At 50.7% G+C, this 16,555-nt stretch overlaps 3 protein-coding genes across 3 annotated transcripts; all 3 read left to right on the plus strand.

The window, feature by feature from the left end:
- Window positions 1–1,496: 1,496 nt before the first annotated feature.
- EYB26_010064 (uncharacterized protein) lies at window positions 1,497–5,585 on the plus strand (the record flags this gene model as incomplete). Its single annotated transcript, XM_054269309.1, has 2 exons — window positions 1,497–3,051; window positions 3,111–3,247. The coding sequence occupies 2 exons, from the start codon at window positions 1,497–1,499 to the stop codon at window positions 3,245–3,247; spliced, it is 1,692 nt and encodes a 563-aa protein (XP_054125284.1).
- A 330-nt stretch (window positions 5,586–5,915) lies between these two features.
- EYB26_010065 (uncharacterized protein) lies at window positions 5,916–6,548 on the plus strand (the record flags this gene model as incomplete). Its single annotated transcript, XM_054269310.1, has 1 exon — window positions 5,916–6,548. The coding sequence occupies one exon, from the start codon at window positions 5,916–5,918 to the stop codon at window positions 6,546–6,548; it is 633 nt and encodes a 210-aa protein (XP_054125285.1).
- Window positions 6,549–10,442: 3,894 nt separating this feature from the next.
- Window positions 10,443–14,946, plus strand: EYB26_010066 (uncharacterized protein; the record flags this gene model as incomplete). The annotated part of the gene is made up of 4 exons (XM_054269311.1): window positions 10,443–10,474; window positions 10,535–11,356; window positions 11,402–14,006; window positions 14,056–14,946. 4 exons carry the CDS (start codon window positions 10,443–10,445, stop codon window positions 14,944–14,946), a joined length of 4,350 nt encoding a protein of 1,449 aa, XP_054125286.1.
- Window positions 14,947–16,555: the final 1,609 nt, after the last annotated feature.

Genomic DNA, 16,555 nt, shown 5'->3' on the forward strand with positions numbered 1-16,555 from the left:
ACTCATTCTATGCCCTTCCTTCCCACAATTCCAGCATTTCAATCCTCTGATTCGATTGGCAGATTCAATAACTTTCTCTTTCTGACCAAGAATGCCTTCCTGCACCTGTAGTCGCGACAGTACATTCTCTCGAGTTATTGTTTCACTTCCCATAATGGCGTAAGTGATTGTTTCATAGTCCTTCGGGAGTCCTCTTAAGAAGAAATTCAGAATCATCAGCTCTCCTAGCTTGATCTGACCATCGCTTACATCTCGCAATTCAGCCTCCAGCTGTTCCAATTGCTGTAGCGAATCTTCCATACTTGCCTCCGCAGACTTCTTCCAATCCACTATCCTTTGAATCGCCATCATAATATCAACGTGAGTCTTCCGCTCGTACTTCTTCCGAATATAAGCCCACATCTCACCACTTAGCTTGCAATCCCTAACGGTCGAGATATCGTCCTGCTTAATATTCCCTAGAATATACAGCTTCGCTCTCCCATTGGCTGATTTCCACCCTTTCTTCGCAAACAAGGCCTGAACCTTCTCAGGGTCCTTCTGGTATTTCTCCGTCAATTCAACCACATCCCAGCAATCTTGTGTTTCTAAGAATATTTGCATCCGCAGCTTCCAATTCTTTATGTTCGACCGGCCCGCCTTCTCTATCTCAAAGGTCGTTATCCGAACGTTTTCCGGTCCAGGGTAATCAGGAATCGCATCCTGTTGCTGGTCCTCTTGACCACTAGCCCTATCTCCCGACATATTGGCAAGCTCGCTCTGCAACTGGCCCTCCGGTGAGGTGTCTTGTCTAGATTCGTCTGGGGTATTCTCCGATGAAATAAACCGTCCTTGTGCGTCTCGTCTCGGTGTCATCGATCAGTCAATTCGAAATCAGAATCAATTCAAATCAGGGTCCCCTCGGGGTCACGTAGCTATATAGCCCAAAACTCGTTTCTGAACAGGTTGATCAGGCTGTCCAAGTCCCGAGAATCGAGGATACAGCACACCAATATTCCACTAACTGCTTGCTCACAATAGGGTGTTAATTCTATTGTTCGCCCTGAGGTGCCAGACCTATTCGAAGATAGACGCGGTTAAGCTATCCGACAAACCCAGACCTTGGACATGCTACCATGTAAAGGAACTCTTGGTGAAGAGCCGGGTGCCAAGGATCGTGAGCAGTAGTAGATATATCAGCTGTACGCTTCCCTTCGGGGGATGATGATTCTTAATGGAGCGTTCTCCACGTTCTTCTTTTTTTGTTATTAACTAGAGTCTATCTAACTTAGGGGTAAACTATATTAGCTTCGGAATCACTAGTAGTCACGTGATGTCTTAACACATCGGAAGCTAACTAGCTGTTCAAATAAGATGTGGTCTGTGCGTAGCTAGATAGAGACAGTGTTTATTTTGTTATACATTCCATAGATTATTCAATATATTTCCATTCACTTCCACCATTTGACTCCATCGTTCAAATTTAGGTATTATATATCACCATCAACGATAGCATAATGAACACCATTCCATTCCAGAATACATATTTTGCACGACTGGTGGATTTCCCCGTTATGGTATGCCGTGAATGCCAGTATGGTGTCTGGCCAAGTCAGATTGAAGGCCATTTGCAGCGTGCCCATAATTATATATCACCTGCCGTGCGGATCCAGCTTAGTGATGAGGTTCGTAGCTGGCCCGATCTCGCCATTGATCCCATCGAGTTGGAGATTCCCCCCACTCGGACACACGTCATTCCCCAGCTCGTTGGTCCATTAGACGGCTGGCAGTGCCAGTTATCACCCGAGTCATATTGGTATGTGTGTCCAAGTATAGACACCATGCGGCAACATTGGCTCAAGCAGCACGGTTGGAGCCGGACCGCCCACCAAGGCCAACCTACCCAATCTACCATGCAGACCATCCTGGCACGGCAGGAACAGGCATGTCGACAGGTTCGATGCCAGCGAATCTTCCCCCGGAAGATGGGGTCCCAGTATTTCGCTATTATTGATGACAAAGAGGACTCCCATCCCATTCCCACCGCATCCAGATCCACGATTTGGGAACAAGCCAGCCGGCAGTATGCCGAGTACGAGAAGCAAGCTGCTGAGCGGATCCAGCAAGGCCATATCGATGAGGCCAATCCATGGCTCCGTCGGACCGGCTGGGTGCTATATTTACACCCATTTTCCAGCACCCAGTTGTTGGAATATATCGACATGCCCGCTATGGATGACCAAATAGATCAATCCCCCATTGCCGATCCCAATGAACGTGCCATCCAGGCTATATGGATAGCCATGGGCCAGGTGGGACAGATCAGCCAGCAGCCCGTCATCCACACTGGCGTGTTTGTGCGCATGGAAGCCATCCGGACAGAACAACATCAAACCCGGTATCAGCCACTGGAGGCATATCAGGATCTGGAGACGATACCAGAGCGCATTCGTCCATGGCAGCAGATATTGATGTTTTTTTGGCGGACACAGCAATGTGCATCCGACAAGAGACATCCCCTATATCGATTCACCCAACGACAACACGCCGCATGGAATCGACTAGTGCAGGTTGCTCGTCCCCGGATCCCACCCCGGAGTTCGGGACGGTCGATGGTCTTGCAACCTGGACAGCGGCGTCCATGGGAGCTCAGCCCATCCCCTGGATCCAGTGAGTCGTCCGGCTCCGACGACGAATCATTCACCGACGACGATGAGATGGGCGAGGAGATCCACCATGACCCCGAGCTGGAGAGCTCCATTCCAGCGGGCTCCATCCCGGAGAGCTCCATCCCACCGTTGACCCCCATCCAGCGGGCGTGTTTGGACTTTTGCATCGAGCTGTTGAACCAGCGTGTGGTACACCGGGAATACGACTGCGCATTAGTGTGTGCCATGGCCATGTTGGGCGTTCGCGATCGAGGTGGATGGCGGACCCCGGAGGATTACCCGCCCATTTTGTCGAAAGTGATCAAACTGGCCCGGTTCCTGGTGGTCCGGAAAGCCATAGAACTGGCGGAGACCGAGGAAGACGCCGAACCCGCCAGTTCCATGCAGGAGAACGACTGGGACAGTGCGTACGGAGGATCCCCATCCCCCCGTGCCACTCCATCCAAGAAAGGGTGTTTGCAGTGGGTGACGCAGATGATGGACCGGTTCATGGTGCGTGGATCCCAGAGCCCAATGCAGTGGATGTTGGATTTACGGACGTATGGGTTGAAGATCCATTACAACACCACCACGGAGGGCCATGTGACGTGGCAGAATAGTGATGAGCTGTTATATAAAGATGTCAAATTTACAATGCGGCAGTTCCGTGGCATGGTCGACCACACGGTACGGGATGCACGGCGGATCTTGATGGAGGATTTGCTGCAATGCGCCCCCGATCAGGTGCCCGTGATTCCATGGGATCAGCTATATGATAACCCGTTCAATGAGGACCCCCAATGGAGTTTTGTGCAGGATCCGCGGACCCCATGGCCCGTCGATGGCACCGGCTGGCTATGGCAGCATATCCAGGATCATCCCCCATTATGCCGTCGATTGATCCAGGCCGACGGCCACGGCATTCAGCCCATCCGCTGGCAGGCATTCCACCGACGGATCCGCACGTTTTTGGAGAAGCTGCTGGCGGCGGTCCAATTCACATGGGGCCAACCCGCTCGTGCCCCGGAGTTGTTGAGCATTCGACATGAGAATAGCCACGTTGGTGGGATCCGGAACATGTTCATTGAGGACGGCATGGTGGTATTGGTGGCGCGGTATCTTAAAGGATATCAGGTGAGTGGCGACGTCAAGATCATCCATCGATATTTACCACGAGAGGTGGGTGAGCTCCTGGTATGGTATTTATGGCTGGTATTGCCATTTCAACGGCGCATCGACGCGTGGATGCATCAGCGGGAGGACATCAATCCCCATATCTGGGCCTCCGCGCCGTGGGAACCCACATGGACCTCGGAACGGGTGCGGCGGATATTACAACGGGAGAGCACTGTGGGATTGTCCGGGCAGACATTGAATATTGCATCGTACCGTGAGATTGCCATTGCAATCAGCCGCCGATATATGCGAGCAGAACGGGCATTTGTTCGCCGTGACCCCCATTCCACCACGGAGGATGGTTTGCATGAGGATGAGGCCCAGATCATGGCCCGGATGATGGATGAGCAGGCTGGACACAGCCCCCACATGGCGGGAGCTGTATATACGCGGGAAACCACCGAACGAGCTGGCGAAGTGGCCGATCGACGACAACGATTCCGGCAAAGCAGCCAGGAATGGCATCAGTTTTTGGGGTTTACATCCGCCATCCGTTCCATCCCCACTGGCAAGATCACACCATTCCAGGACACGGCCCAGGCCAGTCAGATCGAGCGATGGAGCCGTACCCGAGCCATGGATCTCGACGAGTCATTACAGCAGATGATGGGACCATCCGCCACGTTTCGTGGGACCCAGAAAGCCGTGATTCAGTCCATCGTCCAGCGGCAGAGTCCCATTGTCGCCATCATGCCCACGGGCGCGGGGAAGAGTTTATTGTTCATGTTGCCCGCATGGATGAGCCGTGGAGGCACCACCATTGTGGTTGTTCCATTGGTGGCATTACGTGCCGATCTCCAACAACGATGCCAGACCTTGGGCATCTCCTGTGTGGAATGGGATTCGCGACGTCCCGTCGATGGAGCATCGATTATATTGGTGACGCCGGAATCCGCGGTGAGCGAGAGATTCCAGACCTTTATTAACCGGAAGCAGTGGACCAAGGAGCTGGACCGCATTGTGATCGACGAATGCCACATCATATTACAGGAAGGATACCAGTTCCGGAAGCAGATGGCGCAGCTGGGTGCATTGGTCCGCGCGGAGACCCAACTCATGTTATTAACCGCCACCTTGCCCCGTGAAAGCGAAGCATTGTTATGCCAGCGGATGTATTTAGATTCCCCCACGATCCAGTGGTTCCGCGGCCGGACCAGCCGGACCAACGTGGCATATCAAGTGATCGAGATTGGCGCCGGTGAGCCATCTTGTGATATAAGCGAGCTGATGATTACGTGGATTCAGCAGCGCGTTCAGCAGCTCCACGAGGGGAAAGTGGTCATATATGCCAATACGATTGCCACCGTCCAGCGGATTGCCCATCAACTGCAATGTCCCGCTTATTACAGCCAGGCGGTGGATAAAAAGGGGATGTTAGCATCATTCCAGAAGCAGAATCCCGGGGTGATCGTGGCCACGAGTGCGTTGGGAATGGGGATTGATATCCCCGATATCCGGCTGGTGATCCACGTGGGCCGGACGCGGTCCTTGTTGGATTATGGACAGGAAAGTGGACGAGCCGGACGCGATGGGGCCGCCAGCCAGGCGATCATGTTAATCGATGGCCACGGAGCGGGTTGGGGGGATCCGCCCACGGTGGATTCGCGGGTGCAGGAATACCTTGGCGGTGGTTGTCGACGGCGGGCATTAGATATATATTTAGACGGGACGGTGGATGGATATACACGGCAGCAGTGTGAGGACGGTGAGGCGATATGTGACCAGTGTCAGAGTAGTATAGATCCCAATCCCGCCAGTCCGAATGCCAGTCCCAATGGCTAGCTGAGTGCCCGCCAGAATAACAGACAGGAAGTTAGTGATTCGGCCAGTGATCCAGGCAGAGATCCAGCCAGAGATCCAGCCAGTCATCCAGCCAGTCATCCAGGCAGAGATCCAGGCAGAGATCCAGCCAGTGATCCAGCCAGTCATCCAGGCAGAGATCCAGCCAGTGATCCAGCCAGTCATTCAGCCATCCATGACAGACCAAACGGCTGCCCAAATAACCGCCCACGGACCAGCCATTTCACCAGTCCCAACAGCCACCATATCGCCATTCCCACACCATCACCCGGTCCACGCAAACGCGCCATTTCCCACCATTCCATCCCCCCCATGGCCAAACGTCGGGCCCATCCCATATTCCCGTCGACGGCATATTACCAGGGGCCCATGCAACGACAGACGCAGCACGCGGAGGCGGATGGACAGGAAATCGAGTCCATCCGGGAACAGTTTGACCGGTGGGCCGGGCAATGTCGATTATGCGGGATGACAGGGCAACCAGCGCACCATAGGATTGGCAATTGTCCCCATCCACAGGCACAGATTGCGCAGTCATGGATGGACCAGGTGATCGAACAGGTGGTCCATCAGCCACGGGGGGCCGGACGGCGAGGGTATGAGGCATATGCGGCATGTTTTGGATGCCATTCCCCGCAGTGGATTTGCCAACAGTGGGAGAGCAACGGCTACGGTGGTTACCAGAAGACGCACGAGCGGTGTCAATATCCCCATGTGGCGATTCCGATCATGGGACAGTTATTGCATGGACCGCAGCGGCATTCCATCCGTGTAGCATGGCAACAGCGAATGCAGGCCCAGTTCCCCGGGGTGGACATTGACGATGAGCGAGGGTTGATTGGACATTTCCAACGGCGATTTGGGCGACGTGGTGAGGAGCGCAGCGGATTGGTGGTAGAGATGAATTCGATGTGTGAATTTATCGAGCGGGAATTCCCCGCGTGAGGTTATATATATTTATGTCCCCATTCCATCAATACCCCCCAACATATATGATATATCATCATATCCAGCAACGTTGAGGCCATTACAATGATTAAGAATTGTATATATATATCACCGTTCATAGAGGAAATTGATCATCTCCATCCACAACGCATCACGATGATATTATTCAGATTATTGATCATGAGCAAGATATATTCGAAGATTATAACTGTTATATCCAGATTCAGGACTAGATTTAGATCAGGGTTCAGGATCAGATTTCGATTATGGTTAGGGATCAGGATCAGATTTGGATCAGGGTTCGGGATTGAATTTCGATTATGGTTAGAGATCGGATTTATATTATATATAGAGATATACATTGGCGCCATTACCCAAGTTGTATATCAAGAAAGCCAACTTACATATAAAGGATTGACCCCATAACCCAACATGTATATTAAGGATTCAATAACACAACTTACCGGTAGAGGGATTGGTAATCCAACTTATAGGTAGAAAGATTCGTAACCCAACTTGCAGGTAGAAAGATTAGTAACCCAACTTATAGATAGAGAGATTGGTAACCCGATTTACATATCTAGGATTGGCTCCATAACCAAGTGGCTATAACTGTAACCCATATCGCGATTCGGTTCATCAGGCAGTTATTGTATCGACCGCAGCAGGATGCCATCCATATAGCATCGCAACGGCGAATACAGGGGCAGTCCCCCACGGTCGACATCAATGACCCACGGCAGTTGATCCGGCATTTCTAATGGCGATTTAGACGATGCAGTGAGAAGCGCAGTGGATTGGTGGTGGAGATGAATTGGATATGTGGATTGATCGAGCGGGAATTCCCCGGGTGAGGTTATATATATGATGGAGCTGCGATTATTATATATTCGATTCATCCCATAGACCGCAGCCGCGATATACTCCATACAATTATATATTATTAGGAATAGTGATATCCAGCATATAGAGGCATAATTGTTTATATATGCAGAACTTGCAGTGGTGATCATGAACATAAATTCGCAATATATATACCGGGTGGTGGGTTTCAGTTGCAATAGCAACCAGCAACTGAGCGGCATTATATAATTGATATTAGAGATCAAGAGTGAGGAATATATAGAGGATGGAGATTATTACATGAAGGTTTGAGATTGGATTCGGATCATGGTTAGGGATTGGATTCAGATCATGGTTAGGGATTAGATTCCAATCATGGTTAGGGATTGGATTCCGATCATGGTTAGGGATTAGATTCCAATCATGGTTAGGGATTGGATTCCGATCATGGTTAGGGATCGGATTCAGATCATGGTTAGGGATCAGATTCAGATTATGGTTAGGGATCAGATTCAGATCGTGATTAGAGATCGGATTCAGATAATAGATTAAAATACACCCCATAATCCAGCTTGCATATAAAGGATTTTAATAGCCCAACTTGTAGGTAAAGGGCCAGATAACCCAACTTGCACATAAAGGGTAGGATAATCCAACTTGTATATAAAGGGCTGGGTAACGCAAGGATTAGAAGAGAGTAGGATAACCCAACTTGCACGTAAAGGGTAGAGTAACCCAACTTGCACGTAAAGGGTAGGATAATCCAACTTGCACGTAAAGGGTAGGATAATCCAACTTGTATATAAAGGGCTGGGTAAGCCAAGGATTAGAAGAGAGTAGGATAACCCAACTTGCACGTAAAGGGTAGAGTAACCCAACTTGCACATAAAGAGTAGAGTAACCCAACTTATACATAAAGGGTAGGATAACCCAACTTACACATAAAGGGCCGGGTAACGCAAGGGTTAGAAGAGGGTAGGATAACGCAAGTTTCACATACAGGGTAGAGTCACGCAACTTGCACATAAAGAGTAGGATAACCCAACTTCCACACAAAGGATTGACCCCATAACCCAAGATACACATCAAGGATTCAATAAGCCAACTGACAGGTAGAGTATATATATTCCCATTCCGATTTGGTCGATATTATATACGGAGATATATCGAGTTGCACGTCAGGGAAGGCAACTTGGAGGTTCAGCGCAGGGTAATACAACTTATATATCAAGGATTGGATAACACAAGTTACACATTATAGGCAGGGTACAGAAAGTTATAGATAACAGATTCAATCAGGCACATTAGACGTAGAGGGTTTAGTAGGGCGAGTTGCACATGGAGGATTTCATCATGCCCGTTGTAGGTAGAGAGATTGGTCACCCCCATTATCGGTTCCGGGTTAACAGCGTAACACAAGTTATAGATCCAGGGCAGGATAACACAACTCCCAACTCGGTTCGAAATGATTCAGGTGAGTGACCAGTACGTTTAACACAGATACCCCATAACTTTAAAGCAAGTGGCCGATAACTTTAAAGCAAGTGGCCGATAACTTTAACGCAAGTACAGCATAACTTTAAGCCAAGTGGCCAGTAACTTTAACGCGAGTAGCGCGTAACTTTAACCCAAGTACAGCATAACTTTAAGCCAAGTGGCCAGTAACTTTAACGCGAGTAGCGCGTAACTTTAACCCAAGTACGGCATAACTTTAACCCAAGTACAGCATAACTTTAAGCCAAGTGGCCAGTAACTTTGACACGAGTAGCCAGTAACTTTAACGCGAGTAGCGCGTAACTTTAACGCAAGTGGCCAGTAACTTTAACGCGAGTAGCTGGTAAGTTTAACCCAGATGCCCCGGTAAGCCAACTTGCACATAAAGGGTAGGATAACGCAACTTAGACGTAAAGGCAGGGTAAGGCAACTTATTAGAACAGAGAAAGGTAACGCAACTTGGAGGTAAAGGGGCAGAGTAAGCCAACTTCCAACTCGATCCGAAATGGTTAATGCGAGTGGGTGGTAACTTTAACGCAGGTGCGCCGTAACTTTAACGCGAGTGGCCAGTAACTTTAACGCGAGTGGGCCGTAACTTTAACGCGAGTGGCCAGTAACTTTAACCCAGGTGCGCCGGTAAGCCAACTTGCACGTAAAGGGGAGAGTAACCCAACTTGGTAGGAGAGGGCAGGGTAACCCAACTAACACTTATTTTAAATGTCGGTGATATAACCGCCATTTATTTTTGCTAACAAACACTAGTGTGGTGCTAGGCAGTCTGGATAACCGCCATTTATTTATTGGCGGTTATCCCCCAGCTAACACTTATTTTAAATGTCGGTGATATAACCGCCATTTATTTTTGCTAACAAACACTAGTGTGGTGCTAGGCAGTCTGGATAACCGCCATTTATTTATTGGCGGTTATCCCCCAGCTAACACTTATTTTAAATGTCGGTGATATAACCGCCATTTATTTTTGCTAACAAACACTAGTGTGGTGCTAGGCAGTCTAACACTTATTTTAAATGTCGGTGATATAACCGCCATTTATTTTTGCTAACAAACACTAGTGTGGTGCTAGGCAGTCTGGATAACCGCCATTTATTTATTGGCGGTTATCCCCCAGCTAACACTTATTTTAAATGTCGGTGATATAACCGCCATTTATTTTTGCTAACAAACACTAGTGTGGTGCTAGGCAGTCTGGATAACCGCCATTTATTTATTGGCGGTTATCCCCCAGCTATATTTACCACTAGGGTTACCGCTCAAATTTGGACCAGATATAATGTCGACTTCGGGCAACTTGTCCATGTAAGTATAATCAATTTGAGCGATTCGTTCACCAGTGGTATATGATTGAAAATGATTAGGGTTCATTTTTGATGTTGGTGGTTTGCGGAAGCGTTATACCCAATATAGATATTCATCCACACCATAAGGGGTCATATTAGCATTTCCACGACGCGTATTCCCACGCGTTCCACGTGTATATTCATATTCATGCCATTCATATTCATTCAATTCACCAGGAGTAAATCATAATCAAGCATGGCACCCCCAATTGTTGACCAGATATTCCAGTATGACCCCCATCATCGGATTGTAATTTGTTGTTTGTGCCAGCATGTTGTATTTGATAGTCAGTTACCATCCCATTTACGGAACACGAGGCATATACGAGAACGGCATTCACAGCACATTATATTATTCCAGCAATATCACCAGCAGTTTCCCGAACGGATCCGCCATCACCGTGAATTGGTGATCCCCCATAAGCCCATTGCGCCCATTCCCGGATTGATCCCACCGCGGGATCCCACATATCAGTGTAGTTATCCCGGTTGCCATTGGATTGGAGAGACCATTCGACGGATCCACGACCATTGCCGCCAGGAACATGGATGGAAAAACCCCCAGAACCGAGGACGACCCCGTTCCAAGGCACCGTCCAAACCCCAGCCCAACATGCCATGGAACATTGTAGCCAGCCAACGGTTTATCCCCAAAGGACGTGGATCCCAACGGTTTGCCGTCCAACATGACCATACCACCATCACCACCGCCATATCCGATCCAGAAAACCCATCATGGGATGCGGCGCAGCAGGCGATGAAGCAGGAGATCATCCATCGAGAGCAGCAGATCGACGCCGCGGAACGAGAACGGATCCGTCCCCACGAGTCCCGCGAGGTCAACCCATGGGTCGAACGGATGGGATGGGCCGATCATTTGTTAGAGGAGGATCGAGGCACATTACGGGCATTGTTACAACGACCCGATCCCGAACAAGAGCCCATATTGGCCGAGATTGACGAGCGATTTCACCGGATCGTCATGGTCGCGCAGCGCACCACATTGACGCGGTTGAACATATTCAGTCGATTTGAGATGCACCGGAAACAGGTGGATCAGATGCCCCAACACCCGTTCCAAGCGCGGATGGTGGCCGGCACCATTGAACAGTACATCGAGGTGTGGTAACGGATCATCCGGTATATCATGCGCAGTGTGAGTACCGGCGACGTCCGATTTCAGTTCCATGCCACCCAATGCGAGACCATCCACCAGATCCGGCAGGCCATGTCCGAGGACGAGAGCACCCATTCCCCCGTCCATGCCACCGAGGAGATGGATCCCACCGACCAGCCATTGGATGCCGTCGATCGTGCCATATTGACATGGTGCATCGCCATGTTGGACCATCGATTACAGGGTCAGCACGGGCAGGAGTTCGTGAACGGCATCATCAGCGGGTTGGCCGCCATGGGGATCCGGGAGTCGGGTGGATGGGAGACGGCGTTGGCATTTACCCCCAAGTTGTCCGCCATGATCAAGATTGCCCGCATGTTAGTCGCGCAACAGGCATGGGAGGAAAGCGAGGCCCATGCCGGATTGTCCGATTGTTTCGTGGCATTACGCGGGATGATGTTGCGATTTATGACCACCATGGAACCCACCCCGATGAAGTGGATGTTGGATTCCCGCACATACGGCATGAAAATCCGGTACGGCACCACGGCGGATGGGTTGATTGAATGGCACGGAGACCGCATCACATACCAGCATCATCGGTTTACCATGGATCAATTGCGGGAGACGGTGCATGGCATTATCAACCGGGCATGGGACCATTTGACGCAGGACGTATTGTTGTTTCCCACCGACCATCGATTGCCAACCATCGCATGGGAGACCATGGAGGACCATGCCGTCGAGGATCAACCCGGGTGGTATTTTGCCCAGGATCCCCGCAATGCATGGGACGTGGATGACACATGGTGGTTACACGACCGCATATGGCAGGAACCCGGATTCCGACGCGCATTCATCCACGCCGAGCGTCCATCCGGCACATCCGCCACCCACGCATGGCGCCCCCGTCGAGTGCAGCAGTGGATGCGAGCCGTGGGACGGATGAAGGAGTATTTATTGGTGTTGATGCATTTGACCAGCGGTGCCCCCGCACGAGGGCCCGAAGCCATGTCCATCCGGTACCAGAACACCCCGTTTGGCGGATTACGCAACCAGTTGATCGAGCACGGGTTGGTGTCATTCATGACCACGTATCACAAAGGATACCACATCCAGGGTCGACCCAAGATCATCCATCGATACGTGCCCCGGGCCGTGGGCGAGTTGTTTATATATTTCCAACGGTTGGCCATGCCATTCCAACGCCACGTCGAAACCATGGTGTACGGACAACCCGAACGGAGTGGGTTTATATGGCCGCCCCAGGAGGTGGATGGCACCACATGGACGTCCGAACGGATGAAACGGGCCATGCAACGAGAAACCGAGATTGGCATGGGGGTCCCATTGACCATCAGCGCATGCCGGCAGATCATGATCGCCATTGCCCGGCGATATTTGGGTCCCACGACCGGGTTTGAGAGCGATTCGATGGAGGAAGAACAGGAGATGGATGAGGACGAGGATGGGTGTTGGTGGACGGCCGACGATGCGGTGATTGATATCCAAGCCGGACATGGAAGCCACGTGGCCGGGATGATATACGCACGCGGCGTGGAGGAAGCCCCCGGGACCATGGCGGCCATGAAGGCCCAGTTTCGACAGGCCAGTGAGCGATGGCATCGGTTTTTGGGATTTCCCCCCGTCCATCGTGCCGGCATGAAACGAACACGAGGGATTCCCACGGTGGATCCCCGTGCCGTGGCCCATTGGCACGCCATGCGACAGGCGCCCATTCAGCCGTTGTTGGAAGGGATTGTCGGACCCGGCGCCCAGTTCCAGGGGATCCAGAAAGCGGCCATTGACGCCGTCATGGGCAGTGCCCCGTGGGTATTGGGGGTGATGGGCACCGGTGGTGGGAAGAGCATGATATTCATGGTCCCCGTGGCGTGGGAGCGTGCCGGGACGAGCATCGTGGTGGTGCCGACGGTATCGTTACGGCAGGATATGCAGCGGGAGTGTGCGCAGGCGGGCATATCATGCGTGCCGTGGAATTCCCATCGACCGCCCGAGACGGCGCGGATCGTATTAGTGACGCCGAAATCGGCCACCAGCAAGGGGTTTCGATCGTACATCAGTCGATTGCAGGAGCGGAACCGATTGGACCGGATCGTCATCGACGAATGCCACACGATATTGGACAGCCGCGAGGAGTTTCGACCGAAGATGGCGGGATTACACGTGTTGATGACCATCGGCAGTCCCGTGGTGTTGTTGACGGCCACGTTGCCGGCCGTGGATGAGGTTCGATTATTCCAGCGGTTGCAGTTGACGCCCACCGTCGTGCAACGATTCCGCAGTCCCCACACGACGCGGGTCAACATCGCATATCGGGTCGAGTCGATGAGCGTGGACGTGGATGAGGACGAGGTGGTGGCATTCATCCGGCAGCGCGAGGCCCATTGGCATCCCCGTGGCGGCCAGATCATCGTATATCGGAGCGAGACCGGCGACGTGGACGCATTGGCCACCCGATTGGGTTGTTTGGCATATCACGGCAAGATGGCCGTGGCCATGAAAGAAGCACGCATTACAGGCATTCACCCCGCATCCCGAGGGGACGACGGACCCCATCCGCAGTGGCATGACGATTGTGGCGACGAACGCATTGGGCATGGGCATCAATATTCGCACCGTGCGGTGTGTCATCCACGTGGAGGTGCCCAGCATGTTGCGGGAGTACAGCCAGGAAAGCGGACGGGCCGGACGGGATGGGCAGGCCAGTGAAGCCATCATCATCGCGCCCACGCCATTCCAGGCCCGCGGATGGTCGCAGTGGGAGGCCGGATATGAAGAAGGGAAACAGGCCATGCGGGAGTATTTCCACGGCACCAGATGTCGACGGGCGGTATTGGATGCGTATTTGGATTCATACGAGAGACCCGACGGTTGTACGGACGGTGAGGCACCATGTGATCAATGCAGCGTCCGTTCGCATCCATCCCCATTGCATTCCGCCGACGTGACGGCCACATGGATGGCGCAGGAGCAGCAGAAGCAGACGATGGCCCAGCAGGTGCAACGGATCCGTGGGGAGGCGGCCATGGCGGTGGATCAATTAGAGAGCACATTATTGCAGTGGCAACACCGATGTGCGGTGTGTTATATGGAGACGATGGATGTGGCCATGTCCATGCATCCCATCACGGCATGTTCCCAACCCGCGGCGGGCATTGTCCAGGGTCACATCGAGCAGATGACGCGGCAGATGCGGGAGCGGCGCAAATACGCGCGGTTTTCGTGTTGTTTCACATGCGGGGTGCCCCAGGCCATATGCCAGCGATACGAGGCCCGTCCCGACGGTGGATGGCGGGTCATTCCCGAACGACAATGCCAGTTTCCGGACGTGGTGATCCCGACGGTGATCAGCATCATGCATTTGAACCCCGGCGCATGTGCGGAGACGATATATGCATGGATGCGCGACGACCAGGTGGATGTGGAGGATGCCGACCACGTATATGCATGGTTTGGGCAGAAGATCCGATGGAGTGGCATGGAAGGGACCCGATTGATTGAGGTGTTTTATCGGTTGAGTCGGTTTGTGATTGCACCCACATCCCGGTCCCCACGAGCATGACGGTTTTACACCCCGGGTGCAGAAGCATTATATTGTTATTTAATCAAGAGATACCGTGTTTCCATTCCACAGAATCCATGGAAGGGATCCATATCGTCCATGTGATCCAAATCATAAAAATCACCGACATCGTGGAAGTAACCAAAGAGATGGAAGTCAGAGCGAGCAACCCACACCCCCCATATTCCATATATCGCATATATCCAAAGGTTCCGGTGCACCGACCGAATTTTGGGTTCATTGATCGATAAAGAATGGCCGATAGAAGGATCCATACATTAGAGTGCCAACCAGAGAGAGATACACATGATATATTTCCAGTAATCCAACATCATACCAATGCAAGTCATAATTCATACCGCAGAGTATCCATCCATCATCATTGAAAGGATATTGGAGTTGATTAACCGTTCATCATCATATCCAACCATCGAGATATATAATTCGTTCGTGGATGCCGTTCCCGGCAAGATAGGAACCCCATAACCGTATTACACGTTACAACAAGATTACACGTTACAACAATATATATTTCATGGCAGTGACACGCGTTCAAAGACAGTTTTATACACCAGATGCAGAAATGGCATATCCATTACCGATGCACCCAATATCGACCGGGACCGTAGTTGTTGGAGATTACCGAGGAAAGTCGGATTTAGACGGTGATATGTCCCGAACCCACCGATCCACAGACCAGCATTTACAGCCCCACGAGGTTGACCGACATCAGAGCAACCATCAACGTTTTTCAGATGATTTCCGTTATATCCATAATCCGATCCGCATTATATTACCATTGCGAATATCATATGTCCGAAAACATCATATATATCACGTACAAGATGATTATATATTTCGATTGATCACGGTTGAATGAAGGTATTTATATATAATCCAGATCAAGAATATCATGGTTCATCAATATGGATTATAAATTTATAGCACCGTTCGGAGTCGAAAGGAAAGATGATATTACGATAATTATTCACGATTATTCGAGGAGAAAAAGAAAGATTCCGATTTCGATTGAGGTCCGAAAAAGGATATTCCATGGATCCCGTCCACATTTTTCGAACCAGCGAATGATAAGAGAAGGTCCGGTATGGAAGAATCATATATATGAAGGATTATGTCGATATATCATACCGAAAAGGAAAGAAATCGGATTGGGATTAGGATTAGGATTAGGATTAGGATTAGGATTAGGATTAGGATTAGGATTAGGATTAGGATTAGGATTAGGATTAGGATTAGGATTAGGATTAGGATTAGGATTAGGATTAGGATTAGGATTAGGATTAGGATTAGGATTAGGATTAGGATTAGGATTAGGATTAGGATTAGGATTAGGATTAGGATTAGGATTAGGATTAGGATTAGGATTAGGATTAGGATTAGGATTAGGATTAGGATTAGGATTAGGATTAGGATTAGGATTAGGATTAGGATTAGGATTAGGATTAGGATTAGGATTAGGGTTAGGGTTAGGGTTAGGGTTAGGGTTAGGGTTAGGGTTAGGGTTAGGGTTAGGGTTAGGGTTAGGGTTAGGGTTAGGGTTAGGGTTAGGGTTAGGGTTAGGGTTAGGGTTGGGTTAGGGTTAGGGTTA

The sequence above is a fragment of the Talaromyces marneffei genome, chromosome 8, assembly GCF_009556855.1.
Source record: "Talaromyces marneffei chromosome 8, complete sequence".
Taxonomy (NCBI): Eukaryota; Fungi; Ascomycota; class Eurotiomycetes; order Eurotiales; family Trichocomaceae; genus Talaromyces; species Talaromyces marneffei.